The sequence below is a fragment of the Rhinolophus sinicus genome, chromosome 1 (genome assembly GCF_057876585.1).
Source record: "Rhinolophus sinicus isolate RSI-liver-muscle chromosome 1, RSI-T2T, whole genome shotgun sequence".
NCBI classification, from domain to species: Eukaryota; Metazoa; Chordata; class Mammalia; order Chiroptera; family Rhinolophidae; genus Rhinolophus; species Rhinolophus sinicus.
The window spans coordinates 52,516,076-52,531,960 of NC_142501.1; the positions used below are offsets into that span (position 1 = coordinate 52,516,076).

A 15,885-nucleotide genomic window follows, 5' to 3' on the forward strand; every position below is an offset into this window, starting at 1 on the left:
ATGAAACATAAACTAATTTTTAGTGGAGTGGTTGTATGTTTGTCCATGCGCTGCCCTAAGAATTTCTTACGATCACCAATGAGTCAGTCAAGCGGCAAAGTTTGTTTAAATGGGTGCTAGTCATTCTCACAGGAAAAAAAAGTACCCGATACAGCCACAAAAAAGTCTGATTGTGCAGAATTTTTTTCTTTGCCAAAAGCAAGGTCATGCAACATTCTACTTTTTATAATGAAGATTGTAAGCTACAAAAGGCTTACATGTTTGCTGAAGTCTTTTGATAAATAGTTTATAAGCTTTGTCAGATAAATTTGTCATATGGTGTCTACATCTTAAGGTGATTTGGCAACACAACAGAACAGGTCATGTCAGACTCGAGGCCCCGCAGCTCCTGTCTCTGTTGTGCTTTTGTTTTGCCTTTTAGGTATTGCAAATGCTGCCAGAGTTCTTGGAGCAAAATATTGCCAAGATTTGGGAAATGCTTTCCTAACAAAGTATTGCTACGATGGTTGTGCCTTCTCTCCAGTCTGGTGCTTTTGGGTTAATATGCCAACCAAATTTGTTTCGTTACAAGTCTGTTTTTTAACATCATGCATAATGATTATCAAACCTGTGTTCTCTGGCACTTACCTGTGCAAGATTTTGCTGCTTGAGGAAATGTCCCTGCCTTACACTTTTTTGTATATCTTGTACTGTAATCCCCGTATGAACTACCTTGTGCTGACAGAAGTACACATTGAGCTAAATTGAATTAGTATGTGTGTATGTATGATTGGTTTTACAGTAAGAAAGAAGAGAGAACTTTTATTAACTCTGTAGCTATATTCCCATTCAAAAGGAGAAATCAGAATGAATTCTAAATTTGAAGCAAATTAGAACATTTAATGTTTGTGCAGGTATTAAAATTTTAGATTTTTTTTCCCACCACTAAGCGAAACTGATATGGTAATGAAAATTATTTGCATTCACTGGTTGAATACTAGGGCAATCAACTTACTATTGGGGCTCTTTTATAAGGACATGGAAAAGCTTTACATGCCATTTACATTTGCAGTGGAGAAAATGCTAATTGTCCATTTAATGTTCTTTTTCTGTGAAAAGCCTGCCAGAACACTTTGATTCTGTATTTTCTGTATTACTACTAAATGTTTACTCGAAACAAGCAATGTGTGTGTGAGTGTGTGTGTGTGTGTGTGTGTGTGTGTGTGTGTGTGTGTGTTTCTTTTGACTACTCTGCATTCTAAATACTAAATTGCCAGTAAACTTGGTGCAACTGTGGCAAAATGTTGAAGGTATACAAATACTAATCATGTATAAATTTACCATGCCCTGGCAGGGGTATTGTCTGGTAAATTCATTGGAAGCAAAGCTGTCCAATTTTATAGACCAAAATATAAAAAAATATGTGAGTTCATATGTGGAAATATGTCATTTCCATAAGGACTTTTGCTTTAAGCACAATTTACCAAGAAATGTGTTTTGTAGCTTGCTACTGCCACCTACTGGTGTACTGTAATATATCGAAATAAAAGGAAATTAGGTGTGTGTGTGTTGGAATCCTTAAAATATTCTTTCCTGAGGGTAAGACAGGATTTTCTTGTGGTCCATGCAGTGTTTACTTTGTAATATGCTTTTAGTGGACAAACTCCGTAAGTCTTTCTCCACTATTACAGGGTGCCACTTCTCTGTTTCAAGTTTCTAATCAAACCTTGTTTTCCTTTGTCATCCCTTACTAGTTTAATGGATCGAGAAGTGGCATTGCTTGCTGAAATGGACAAAGTGAAAGCTGAAGCAAGTAAGATTGATCTTTAATTAGAGCTATTACCCGTTCATAGGTACCTGCCTCTCAACCCCCAAAACAACCTCCATACTACTCAATATAAATGCTACAACAAGAGTTTATGGATTTAAACAGTCTTGAACAGTTGTACTGCAGTGGCATATGAATTTTTTTCAGGCAAAACAAGTTTACAAGAGCCTGTTTTTAAAAAATATTTCCAAATTTTAATATTTTGAATATAGAGTTCAATGTATAAGAGATTGCATCATGGTTATCTGCCCCCGCCGCATCGATTTAGGAAAGTAAAGTCTCCTACGGGTGCCTGGGGTTTGTTTTACTTTATGTATTTATTTATTTTATTTATTTTCCCAGTGATTAAATAATTCCTTTGGCATAATCAGAGGAGATTTCATCAGGTTGCCTGCAATTTAGTGTATATATTCATGTTACTACCTATCTCAGAACTTCCTTTGTTCTCTCAGTTTGTAGAACAGCCTTCACTCAGTATCTGTTATCATTGGGTAGGAGAAAAGTCAATGGATTGAGGGTTCAAGATATCTTGGCGAGGGTTCCTTGAAAGCTTACTAAAATTGATCGTGGAGGAATAGAGTCTAACGTAGGTAACTTGTGATGTTTTATACAGAAGAACCAGGTGTCTGTTTTTTTGTGATTTCTATTAAGTACTAGGTTAAAGAGATACAGCTATATGAAAAGAAGGGAATGCCAATTGTAGCTTATACAATGGCATTTATTTGGGGCTTTTCAGCCGCACATGTTACCTTCATGTGTTGAATGCCAAACTTGCAATTAGGAAGGTTGTTTCTTTTAACCTGCTCTCAAACTGGTAAGAATGGAAATGAGTTTGAGATGATGGCTCACAATTAAATCATTTGAGTCTATGGTCATGAGCCAGAGGAGGCAAATTTGAAGCACTGAGCTGAGTTCAGTTTTGATCCATTTTAATCTGAAATGTACAATATATAGCAGAGATGCTATTCACTATTTTTCAGAGGTAAGATTTCATTTAAATTGAGTGGTATATCCTGAAATTTCTAAATGTGATAGTTTTAGTCCATTTATGTACCTGTGTATTCTTTTTGAGGATGAAGGTTCAGATAACATAGATCTAGTAAGAAGACATAGTCCTTACTTTTAACATATTTCAAATGGGAAAGCTAATATAATTAACCCCCATCACCCAGTTTCAATCAATTATCAATTCGTGGGCCAATTTTCTTTTATCAAATTCAGAGCTACAGTTTTACTTAACTTCATCAATTTTATATCTGTATCTTCTTTCTCCCATGCAAAAAATCCTGGTTCTCGATGACAGTAATGTGATCACTCATTTACCAGTACTGTCAAGAAGGTGCTTTTTTCTTTTTCATACATGGTAGTTTTATTAATTTATACATTCATAGTACTTCACAGTCCTTCATGCATTCATATATGATCTTCATGTCAACTTTATGAGGTGGTTAGGGTTCCCTTTTTTGGTTGGTTTGTTTTAATTTTATAAACGAATAAACTAGTTCTTTGGGAAAAAAATGTGACTTGCCTGACGTCATATAATTATGTTCTTTGAGTTAATCTGATATGTGTAGAAATCTTTACTTGACACATTTTCTCCATATTGAGATCTATAATTTTGTCTTAGAATCCTAGAATGCTGGAGCTGAGAGAAAGTGAATTTGATACAAATGGCAAATAGGTTTTATCTTGGGAACCAGACCAATAGCTCATTGGTAGCTCTTGGGCCTTGGTGTTGAGAAACTTTTGTAGACACGTTCTTAGCTTATTGGGAAAGTGTGCCCTTACTGATTAACCTGACGTGGGTATGGGCAACTGTGGGTGGCACATATGTGGCAATCAGGCTAAGTAAACTTGCTAAGGAGGTTCAGGTCTTTTTTTCTAACATAAATTTGGCTAATTTCACAGTAGGTTACAGGATTCTGTGTATAACAGTTAGGAGTTTGCATGCATGCAACAGAGTGGCCTAAATAAATGTGAGTTTATTTTTCTCTCATGAAATGGAAAGTCCAGAGGTAAGTGATCCAGGGTTGAAGGGCATCTCCAAAATGACACCAGGGACCCAGGCTTCTCTATCCTGCTACCTAGCCATCCTTGGAGTGTGTTTATGATCAAAGACACTTCCTAAGCCTTCGGTTGAGGAGGGGCAAAATGTTACATGCCAGTTAAAACTCCTTTAAAGAGCTTTGCTGTAAACCTCGCCCTGTGAGTTGTGCTTAGATCTCAATGGCCAGACTGTATCACATGACTGTCTTATCTGTAGCAAAGCCAGGAAATGTAGATTTTTACCTAAGCAAATTGATACCCAACAACACTGGACTTCTGGTAGGAAGAAGAGAGAGCATGGATATGCCATCGCTAACAGTCTTTGCTACAGTCTTCCCCTCAGTTACCCAACATCCTTCTTTTTCCAAAATGAGAACACACTCACCTTCTCCTCAATAGCGTCACTTCCAAAGTCTTAGTTAATATATCCAGCTCAAAGTCCAGGACTTCTAGGGAATTTCAGATGTTCCAACAGGTCTGGATATACTGCAGTATGGTCTGGGGTCCCATAAACTAAAAGAAAAGTTAAATATCCCTCTTCCAATATTACATAGATAGAGAAAGAAGAGAGAATTATAGTAAAACTTCCCACTTGGAAAAGCAGTGATCAAATCTCACTGGACAGAAATAACAGAGTCCTTGCCCTGTTGGAACAGAAGTTCCCTTGGCTCATCTGGCAGTCCCTAGTTCTGCTTCCTAGGAGGATTTCTTTTGCCCATGTCCTCTGTGGCCCCTGACTCTCAACTCTGAGAAGTATATTTTTTTAATTGTTTGTTGTCCTCCATAGTCATATTTGAGTTATACATCTGGGAGCATGCCAAAGAAGATGCTTCTTAAAAGGCTATAAAGAACCTACATATCCATCAAGGAACTTGGTAAATAATCGTGGTATATCCACACAGTAGAATACCAAGTGGCTGTTAAACAGTAAGGGCCATCCAATATGTCAATAGGAATTGAATTTCAAGGTGTATTAAGTAAAGATAGCTCAGGTAAAGGAAGGATCATGTATATGATATGCTCCCATGTGTAAGGAGAGAAAAGGGAGAAAGAGATATGTTGTATAGGCATAGAACATATTTGGAAGCATACATAAGATATTAACAGTGGTTTCCTTTGGGGAGGGGACCACAAAGTCAGAAGGAGGGAGGGAGGGACACGTCATTTCACACTCATTTATTCTAGGTGAATTTATTTTTTACCATGTGAGCATATTTCTGTTTTAATTTACATACTTCTTGATAAAAAATGTTTTTGACTGGGTAGAGGAGAAAGAGAAATGACAAATGATTTCTATGTCTTTATGATTCATAAAGAGTGTACCATTTAACTGCCTTCAGAGTCCTTCAAGAAGGTGGAAACTGACCTTTGGTATTTTCATTTTCTGGGAGGGTGGGCAGCTAAGCCTTTGGCTGTCCACACACATACTCAAGGCCTGTACTTCCAGTTCTTCATCTGTTGAGCAGAACATCAGAGTTATACTCCTTTTTCCTCTACAGTGGAAATTTTGCTCAGCCGACAAAAGAAAGCTGAACTTCTAAAGAAGATGACTGATGTGGCTGTTCGAATGTCAGAGGAGCAATTGGTTGAGCTCAGAGCTGATATCAAGGTAAAACTTCCTTCTCTTTTCTGCCTTTCTTCTTACCCTCAGGGACTGAAGTAGCAAATCTCCATAATTCATGGCCATGTCTAATATGGTGAACTTATGAGCTTCCGAAACCTGGCCCTGCACCTGGTTCCCTTTCTCTGTAAGTGGTACTGTCACCTATCCAGTTGTCCAAGCTGGAAACCTTAGGAAATTTCTCCTTTCCCACATGAAATCTCTCAGCAGACCTTGTCCATTTGACTTCTTACTGAATCTCAGATCAGCCCTTTTCTCTACAGCTCCCCCACCTCCATCATGATCAGGTTACCAGTATCTCGTGCTTGGACTTCTGTAACAGCCTCGTCACTGATTCGACCCATCCACTTTGCCATTACCCCACCCTCCCAACCCTCCCAAATCAGTGCCTCATACTAGAGTAACCTGCTTCAAACTTCCCATTGCTTTTAGGAGAAAGACTATAATCCTTAACACGGGGTATAAGGTTCTGCACAGTCTGGCTCTGCCACCACCTTCATTTCACACCATGCCCCCCTGTCCTGTGTACTCCAGTTATATTAACTTGTCCTTTCCACAGACATATCCTGTTCCCTCCTGCGAGAGGGCTATTGCGCATGCTTTTCTATATGTCCAAAATACTCTTTTCCTTCCCTTTCACTCCCAGCACATACAATCACTCACAACCTACTCATTCCGATTTTCCTTTTATATCCCCCTGTTTTGTGACCTCATAGCACTTACATTCCATGTATATTTAAGTAAGTCTTTCCCACTAGATTGTGAACTTTACAATGGCAGCAACTGCTGTGTATCCAATGCCTAGCATAGTATCCTGGCACATAGTAGGTGTTCAGTAAATATTTAAATGATTGGTTGATTCTGATTTTATAGAGAAAAATGAGCAGTTTGAGTTGTTGATCATATTGTGATCTATTTATAAAGGTTACTTGGATTTAACACTCATACATTTTACATTCTTATCTAAAGAACAGTGTTTCTGAGACTAAGCATGGGAATCTGAGAGAGTCATGGGTAGTTGTAGACACTGGTGTTCTAAAGAATTGTTTATAAGCTGAACTATATGAACAAGGGAAGTTTGCCTCCCTACTCTTGAATCCTTAACCTCTGTTCTTTTTGAATACATGAGATTTATTGCCATATTTAAGAGGAATATTTACTGAGGAGGCTATATAACAGCCTTTGTAAAATAAAAACATAGATGGAAGATCATCTAATCCCTTGCAATAATTCTCGTTATTGTTCTGATCCAGGCTTTCACACAAACCTAGGTCATTATTTTTCTCTCACTCCTTACCTTTAGACTTTATTGGGGTGGAATAGCAAAACAATGCAAATTTTAAATTACCATTTTCTGACTAACTGAAACTATAGAACTAAATTTTATAGAAAGTCTTCCTCACGTTGGTTCCAGTCAGTCTCATTCAACTATCTGGGAGAAGCCAGAACCCCTTTGGAATTAGATAAGAATTCTGGCTCTTACAAGGCTTCATCTGTTCCCCTTCCCACATGGTTGAAAAGCTGCTAGAAATATTTCTGCAGGCTGACTAAGGATCTGTTTCTCTCCACGTTTTCAGTGTACTGAAGTGGGTGCTATGCAATTTAAATGTCTTATTTCCAGATCATTTTATTTCCGTCATTCCTGTTATGTCTTTGGCTCAACACACTCTAGAATTTGTTTCAGAATTAATCCCAGACTAATAGTACATGTCTGAAGGCTTTGTTATAGAGGTTCTTGTGCTTTCCTAAGCCACAATGTACTCTGGGGCTTTATGGCTTCAAGGCCCAGAGGTAATTTTTATTTTTCCTTTCCCTTTCATTGCTTCTAGATGCATCTTGAGGATTCTGACGCATTCAATTCTACCCCTGAAAATCCAAAAATCCCCAGTTAGAGGACTGCTCTGAGGAGGAGTTCGATTCTTTGAGATTATATCCAGGCCTTTAACTTTTTCATCTGAAAAAATGATTCCAGGCTACCTTAGAAATTGCTTATTGAAATGGACCCCCAGAAATACTTTATTTCTGACATGTTTGTAGTCCCACAATTTCTGTAGTATAGTTAGTTTTTTACCCAAGGGGTTGATTACTTCTCAGCTCAGTCTGCTTAAAAGGTTTAAATTATTTGCAGCGTAAACTTCTCATTTGTAAAGTTGACTTTTCACATGAATGATTTTCCATCTCAAGAAATCGTTCCTATTTCAAGGACTAATAAATCCTACTTTATAAAGATGTGAAGTGGATTTCCTAAGGAAGTTCCTATTAATGAATATCAAACCATATTTAAATGGAATCATTGTAACTTACGAGCATTTTTGCTGCCTCTGCTTCTGTATAAAATGGAACGATGTGGAGAGTAGCCAATAGTGGAAAGATGGCCCTCTACTATAAATTCTTGCTCCTTTCTCTACAGTTTTTTGGATGATACTTAGTGGGCTTTGACCATCATGTAGCATTTTATAAAGTTCCCCTAATAGACTTTTCTTTGGGCTCTTAAGAAAATGACTGAATTTTGTCAGTCATGCAGCATTGGTAATATTATGGCTATTTAGCAAATTTCGAAGCAGTAAAAAGACCGTTGAAAATAATTGTTTCATCCATACATAGCAAGCTACAGGTTTCATGTATACTGTTTGTCTCACCTGGAGGCTTTTCTTTACCCTTTCTCCAGCACTTTGTTAGTGAACGCAAATATGATGAGGATCTGGGACGAGTAGCCCGGTTCACCTGTGACGTAGAGACCCTAAAGAAGAGTATTGATTCATTTGGACAAGGTGAGATGGTGAGAGATTTGGGGCACTAGAGATGGTGATGAGAAGACCACCCTCTACTAATTAGAGACTGAATTGCTGGTTGGCTTCTCCACTGATTCTTCCTTAGTGTCTCTTGTGTTTTTGTTTTCTTGTTTTTATGAAAAGTAACTCTGAGATCCTTAAGAAGTCAGTGGATGCATATATCTTGAGCCCTGAGGATGGGTATTTTCTAGCTCCCTAAATTTGCAGTAATAGTTTTTCATCACTCTCTGTTGAGTTGAGAGGTGTATAATATGTAGTGTAGAGAACATGGGACGCTGGAGTCAAACCAGGTGTGAGTCCTTGATTCACTGACCTCTTGGAACTTCATTTTACTCCTCTCCAAAGTGGAGCTAGCAAAACCTGCTTTGCTTGGCACATAACAGGTGCTTAAATAATAGCTTCAAAAGGGAGTGGGTTTGGGAGGTCACTTCATAGATTATATAAATGTCTGTCCGTTAAGCTGTTCACCTGAAACTAATATAAAATAATACTGTCAACCGTAATTGAAAAATAAACATAATTTTTAAAAGGGGGTGGTGTGCCTCTAAGGTGACAGTTTGTTGTGATACCAGTCAAACCCTAAGCTTAGCTCCTTTGTTCTTTCCATCTCAGTATAAAATTGAAATGTTGGACCTAGGCAGTGATTGTGAACTCAATATTAGTCCAGGCTTAAAGCCAAGGAAAAAATCTAGGGGGCAGTGTTAAACCATTTAATTCTGAACATTTGAATTGAAAGTGTTAATATTTTTCAGCTAGATTAGTATTTTGAGTTTGGGGTTATTTTTTCAGAACGAATCTTAGGAAGATGCATGTTTGTTGTAAAGACTAGTTCTATACATATCAACTAACCTTGATTATACCATGCATCATTCAAATGAAAAAGATTTAGCTCTTTACCTTTTTCTTTCTTTGCAAAGTCTGTTCTTTGCATAGGAAACCGAACATATGGCCCATATTATTGTTCCTAGGCTTAGTCAGCTGCTGGAGCCATAGCCAGGAATTTAGGTAGTAGGACATGCCACGAAGCCATTAGTAGGTAAGGGGATGGGTCACTCTGATCTTAAACTGTTGTCCTGTCTCTAAGAGTTCCTTTACAAAGCAGCAGGGGGTTGGAGGGAGTGAAGAAAGAGGGCAGAAGGAAAATTTTCCTTCTTGTTACTACCCATTTTATAAGCTTTTCATTAGGATTACTCAAGTAGACAGTTGTTTATCTTAAATTGCTGAAATAGGGAAATAGAGAAATGGGGAAAATCTTACCCTTCATGCTCTTTCTTCCTATGACTACACATTTCTCATATTTCTGTTTCAGTGTCCCATCCAAAGAACAGCTATTCAGCCCGGTCCCGATGTAGCTCAGTTACATCTGTGTCCTTGAGTAGTTCATGTGATGCCTCTGCTGCTTCCTCTTCCACCTGTGCCTCTGCTACCAGCCTTACAAGTCCTAACAAGAAAAACTCGGCACCCGGAGAGACTCCTGCAGCTCTAGCAAACTCCAGTGGCCGGCCCTACCAGCCTCATCGAAAGGTAACCTGGCTTCCACAATGAGCTAGTTAGGAAGAACGCCACTAGATTGTGACAATTTGAATGCTGATGGCTCAGTACATTACCTTCGTCTCTTTATTCCCCTTCCACACCTATTTTGAATCCCTCCAGCCCTAGTTAGTGCCAGAGAAAGAAAGCATTTGGTATGTATGTTCCACACTACCAGCCAGGTTAGATTTCCTGTTGCCAAGGCTGCTGACTTGCTCGATGTTGGCAGTGATCCTGGCTGTCGTAGGATTAGTCACGCTGGGCGTTGTGCACACATCTCCAGGTAGACAAGCGCCACCGTGGCAGGTGCCCAGAGTGTGTCTGAAGCAGCAGCTCCCTGGAAGCACAATGTAGACAGACTGTCAGGGAGAGACAGCGAACCTGGTGCAGTGGAGCGAACACTAGAAAGTTGAAGATTATCCTTAGTTTCTTTTCCTTACTTTGAAAAAGATACACAAGAGGAATTCAAGGCAATGCTGTCAGTAATTCTTCAGTAGTTCTGAATTACATTGGAATTGGAGGACAAAAATCCTATGCCATCAGCTTTCTGGGTTGTAATGTGAAATTGTACTGCATGTCACAGCAGTATGATTTAATGTGTGGTTCATGATATATAGCAAAGCAGATCATACTGATGTTTATTTTATTCCAAATGTTCATTATCTTTACAAATGGCTTATGATCTGCAAGGTTCAGACACGTGATAAGGTATTTCCCAGTTAAGGGCTTGTAACAACCCAAAGAATGTTATTTCTTTCTTCTTCAGCTTGTTCCCAGCTAAAGAAAAGTGAATAATTCAGTGAAGAAGAGCCTAGGGAGGAAAGGCAGGGAAGAAAATAGTGAAAGATGTATTATTTCTGATGTAGTGGCTAGGTTAAATTGGCTGACAGAATTCTGTGAATCTTGAGAGAGAACTGAGTCCCATGCATGGAATACCATAGTGATGCTGTCAGAATACTCCTATAAACTGAACTGGAACTGATGGGGTGCCGTAATGCCAGAGTTCTTTGAACACCGTATTCTTTTATCCTTAGGTGTTGCCAGGGACCAGACGAGGACAAGGCTACCGGCCACAAGGCCAGAAGTGCAGTGACCCCACGAACCAAGGGCGACCTGACAGTGTGGGTCAGTACAGAAACAGCTCGTGGTATTCATCCGGTTCCAGGTATCAGAGTGTGCCACCCCAGGCACCGGGAAACACTAGTGAATGGGGCCAGGCTCCCTCTTCAGGGACCATCGGAACTGGAGCCAGCATGGATCCCAGCCTACCCAAGCCCTCATTCAAAAAGGGGCTCCCCCAGCGCAAACCCAGAACCTCTCATTCTGAAGCTGTGAACTCTTAAGGGAAATTCCCATTGGCCTCTCTCCTCTATCCCACACAATTCAACTTGGTAACTGGACTTTAGGAAACTTATAGTTAGATTTAATAACAAAAAGAAGTTTACATATATCACTTTTTATGCCATTCTAAATATTTTTGGTTTCTTCTCTCCTTATTTCCTCTTTACCAGTTTTGGAGGGGAAGCTGTTTTTTCCCTTGACCTTTCCCACTGATAGTGGTTGATTCTGATTGGCCATTTCTACCAGGAATCATAGGCAATTGTTGCCAGGTTTCCCAAGGGTAAGCAGTGTTCTTCCCAGGGCAGCAGGCCTTTCAGTTGTCTGAAGAGGCCTTTCTCAGCAACCCCTACTGCTTAGGCTCTCAGAGAGCGATGGATCAGAGCTAGCCCTGTTGCCTTTCCAGGCAGACGCCACACATGCCTGTCAGGTTCCCTCTAAACAACAGTGTAACCAGGAGAGGCAATGAGAGTATATGTGCTGCACTGAGTTAGCCAGAGAAGGGGAAATTTAATTGGTGGAAAGAAAAGAACACTAGAAAATATTTGAGAATCTGCCTTTCCTCCTAGAACGTGCCTGAGATTGACACTCGGGTCAGAGTTTCAGTCTCCTGCTTGGCCCCATAGCTTAACCTGCTGTTTCTTCAAAATGCCTAAAGCCTTGTTTCCTATTACCTTAGACTGCAAACCAGTCAAGGGAAGTCCATGGGAAAGTAGCATTTAATTAAAGTTTAAAGAGGGGGGAAGTATTTCTTTATTTCAATGTTTGAAGATTTTTGTTGTTATTCTCCCTTTTTCCTGAATCCTAGTCTGATCCTGAACAAATTTATAGCAATATAATTAGTGTTAATCTGTTACCCATCAAAAAATTGCTGCAATCTTTATAGTTGAATAAATAAAAACTGCATAAATGTTCCCACATTTGTTTTCCAGCAGCAAGTGACTTCATTATCTGTTTTCCTTTGGACCTCATGGGGTAGAAGCCTCTTGAACATTTGGGGCTTAAATGAGGGTGTCTGATTGCTAAGTCGTTAGTCCACTGCTTAACTTCAGAACCAAATTAAAATGTGAAAGCCAGGATGAGCAAATGCAGCTATTCCTGTGGGAAAGATTCGTAGGATAGGGAATGGTGACTTTCTAAAGGAAGGCTTACCAGTTTAGAAAAACCACAGCTGCCAACGGCTCTCCCAGGCAACCAAAGGTTATACAGCACCCCTCTCCTCCACTGCCTGTCCCTTGACGGGAGTAGTGAATGTAACAGTATAATTGGGCTCTTGCATATAGCAGGTGGCATTGGTGTCAGACCCCTCCACCCCGTCCCACCCACCCCCAGAATCTATGGTTTAATAACAGCAGAGCTATTTATTTCTCCAGCATTTGTCCTCCCAAGTCTGAAGCTGAAACTGGAAGTGGCAGTGGTGCAGAATTTAGCTGCCTCAGGGCTTCCCCTGGCTCTTTGGCTGAAGCTGAGCTGCCAGGGTTCAGGTTGGTTGAACAGATTGAGAGAGAGAGAGAGAGAGAGAGAGAGAGAGAGAGAGAGAGACTGACTGACTTTTAGTAATGAAAACAGTAGTCAAGGAGTGCTGGGAAGCCATTTTCTAAAAGGCTAATCACCTCATTTTTGGGAATTTGTCCAACAACACCATCAGCCTGCTGGATGTCAGGAAAAAGGCCTGCTTTTCTGATTAATTGCTTACCTTACTTTATAGGAAATCTAGAGATTGAAGCAACCTTGAAGAGATTATGAGGTCTATCCCTGTATCTAGGCGAGATGGTATTTAACCACTCAGACAGATGGGAAGCCACTGTTTGTCACAATTGCCTTGAAATCAAAATTAAAATCTCCTTATAGAAACATATTTGAAGATTTTTTTCTGTGACCGTAAAAAGTTTGAAAATGATGAAGATTTTTCTACATTTTGTTAATTAAAAAAAAGTATTTAAAATACCAAATAATACAGAAATGTAAAAGGAAAAAGTTAAAGTTTTCCACCTTCCCATTCTGTTCCACAGTGGTAATAACTATTAATAATTTGGTGTATACCCTTGTAGATCTTTTTCAAAGCATATACATATGTGCATATACACATGGATAGATAGGTTTTTTATTTTTCGTTCTGTTTTTATAAAAAAGGCATCATACTATATGCATTCTACAATTCTTTATTTAAATGATATGTCTAAACCTTAATTCATTTAGGATCTCATGTTATAGATATTCTGCTCCTAAATTTGCCATTTGACTTTCTTAAATGAAAAGAAGTTAGGTTTATCATAAGTTTGAATAGTGCAGCCCATTCCTTGCTCCCCAGAATAGCTCCAGGCTTCCCAAGAGAAGGGAGGCTCTGAAACCTTGGCAGCTCCCACTGGCTGTTCAGAGAGATCCTACATATTCATCATTTTTCCTTCCCTTTCCAGTTCCTCTTAGAGATAAATGTCTTGCCCTTTCCCAACTTAGAGGTAGGACTTGAAACCGCAGGTTATTTAGCTCTGGCAGTTGTGTGCCACTTGAGAGAGAACATTTAAATTAGTATGGCTTCATTATGAACATCAGATATTTCCTACTAGGCCTCTTACTTATGGCAGTTCTTAAAATTCACTTTTTAAAAAAGTAATACAGATGAGTTTTTTTAAAGAGGTACAAAAGGATGCATAATGGAAAGTAAAGAAATCCTCCCTTATCTCGTCCCACTGATACGTTTTTTATATATCGTTCCACAAATTTTCTAAATTCAAACATGCAAATATCTTTTTTCTTTCTTTCATATAAATGGGAATCATACTATGCATACTCCTAATCAACTTTCTTTTTCCACTTGTTCTCATTTTTTATAACTAGTTTTTGTTTTAAGGGGGAAAAAAAAAATATATATATATATATATATATATATATATATATATATTTTTTTTTTTTTTTTTTTTAAATAAACCGTTCAAAAGCACATATGATGAAAAAGAAGCCTTCATCCCACTCTGGACCATTTGTCCCGTCCCCCTGAGGCAAACACTCTTTAAGTTCCTTGTGATTCCCTCCAGGGATTTGGTATCCTGGCACACATACGTCATAAGGATGTATACCACTTAGACCTCTTCGCGTGTTGGTATATGTAAATATACCTCGTTTGTTCTATGGCTGATAGATCCCATTGTATATATTTATCATAATTAGTTTAACCAGTCCCTAATGATGGTTTTCAGTTTTTTGCTATTATAAGGATTACTGAAATGAGCATCTCAATACATATGTCATTCCTCATTTGTGAGAGTGTATCTTTAGGATAAATTCCTAGGAGTAGAATTGCAGGATCACATAGTTATTGACAAAGTTCTCTTAAAGATGCATGAATTTACACTCACCAACAATGTTTGGAGGTGCTTTGAATAGTTGCTGAGCTGGAAGCTACAGAGAGAGAAAGATAACTAAAACAAAGCCCTTCAGGGGGCTGATAAACTAGTTAGAGCAACTGAGACATACAGGTATAATAATACAAGGTAATAATGTCGTATGAAAGCCACACTATCTTCTGTGAGTAAGATGGAGGAAGCACCACTTTAAGGTCTGGGTCCTATACTTAAACTAGAACTATACAAAGGCTGATTGCGTATTTGTTCAGTAGTTTATAAATAGGGTGACCTTATATTTCAGAATCCCAAAACAGGGTACAGTCTTGTAAATGTGAATGTATGTATGGGGCAAAACAGGATAAACTGTTTCAGGTTGGAGTGACCTGGAAAAGCCAGGATGCTTGGTTCTCAATCTGTGAACTAACTTATACTTTTGGAGGTATAATGTAACTTTTGGAGGTAACTTATACTTTTGGAGGTATAGTTAGAATAATGACTTGTGGCCCCTGGAAATTCTGCCATTTGACCTAACAAACTGAGGGTTTGTCTTGCCTGATTCATAGGATCCATCCCACCTTCTTGTCCCACCTGGTGAGGGTTATATCCTTTGGCAGGTACAGTCTTGTGAGTACTTCATGGAAGAAACGGGTCCAAAACGGTGTGTGTGGAGGTCACCAACTGGTACAAGGAGCTATTTTGTCACTGTTTTAACCAGTTCAGAGTACCAACCATAATTCTGGCGACCAGACAACATTCTATAAAATCAGTCAAGCTTGGCTTCTGGTTGCCTTAGCCACCTGAGCACATTTTTTCCGTCAAACACTGAGCCACTTACTGTGTTGGGCACTGTGCTGAGTTCTGAGGCAAAGATGAGTAGTTCCAGCTCTTCAACCACTTTGCAGGTTAAAGAAACAGAGCTCTTAGCTCTTCCTTCAACTCTTGGAAATCATGCCTGGTGGTTGGGTAGCGTGTGAGAGTGAAAAGACTGTGGACTTTTGAGACACACACTTGGATTTTAATTCTGGCTTCACAACTTGGTAGCTGTGTGAGTGGCTAACCTTGGGCAAATAACATCTTTGAACCACTTCCTGAACTGTAAAGTAGAGACAGTGGCAACTTCTTCCTGGAGGAGGATTTAGCCAGAGGCTGCAGAGCAGTACCCCGCTGTCTGAGCTAACCGATGACAAGTTGCACGTTCACTCACCGTAACTCCTTTGCTTTTCGCTCTCTTCTCCTGCCCTGTTAAAAAGTACATGAAAGACATCCCTTATGTCCAGTCATACAGACCTTATTAATCAAAGAAATAATTCAGTCACCCTATTCCTTTTGTAGCTTTTCTGAGTGCATATCCCCCATTGTGGTGCCGCTCTTGTCTGTTGACCACACCTGTCAGAAAAACACACCCTC

General features: G+C 39.2%; 1 protein-coding gene across 1 annotated transcript in view; it reads left to right on the forward strand.

Annotated features, from left to right (window-relative positions):
- SPATS2 (spermatogenesis associated serine rich 2) overlaps positions 1-12,054 on the forward strand; it is a 102,071-nt gene extending 90,017 nt beyond the window's left edge. The window contains exons 9-13 of the mRNA XM_074325734.2: positions 1,734-1,792; positions 5,353-5,462; positions 8,143-8,245; positions 9,576-9,790; positions 10,831-12,054. Coding sequence (XP_074181835.1) covers positions 1,734-1,792; positions 5,353-5,462; positions 8,143-8,245; positions 9,576-9,790; positions 10,831-11,139 — 796 coding nt within the window. The 3' untranslated portion in view covers positions 11,140-12,054. The remainder of the gene's footprint in view (positions 1-1,733; positions 1,793-5,352; positions 5,463-8,142; positions 8,246-9,575; positions 9,791-10,830) is intronic.
- Positions 12,055-15,885: the final 3,831 nt, after the last annotated feature.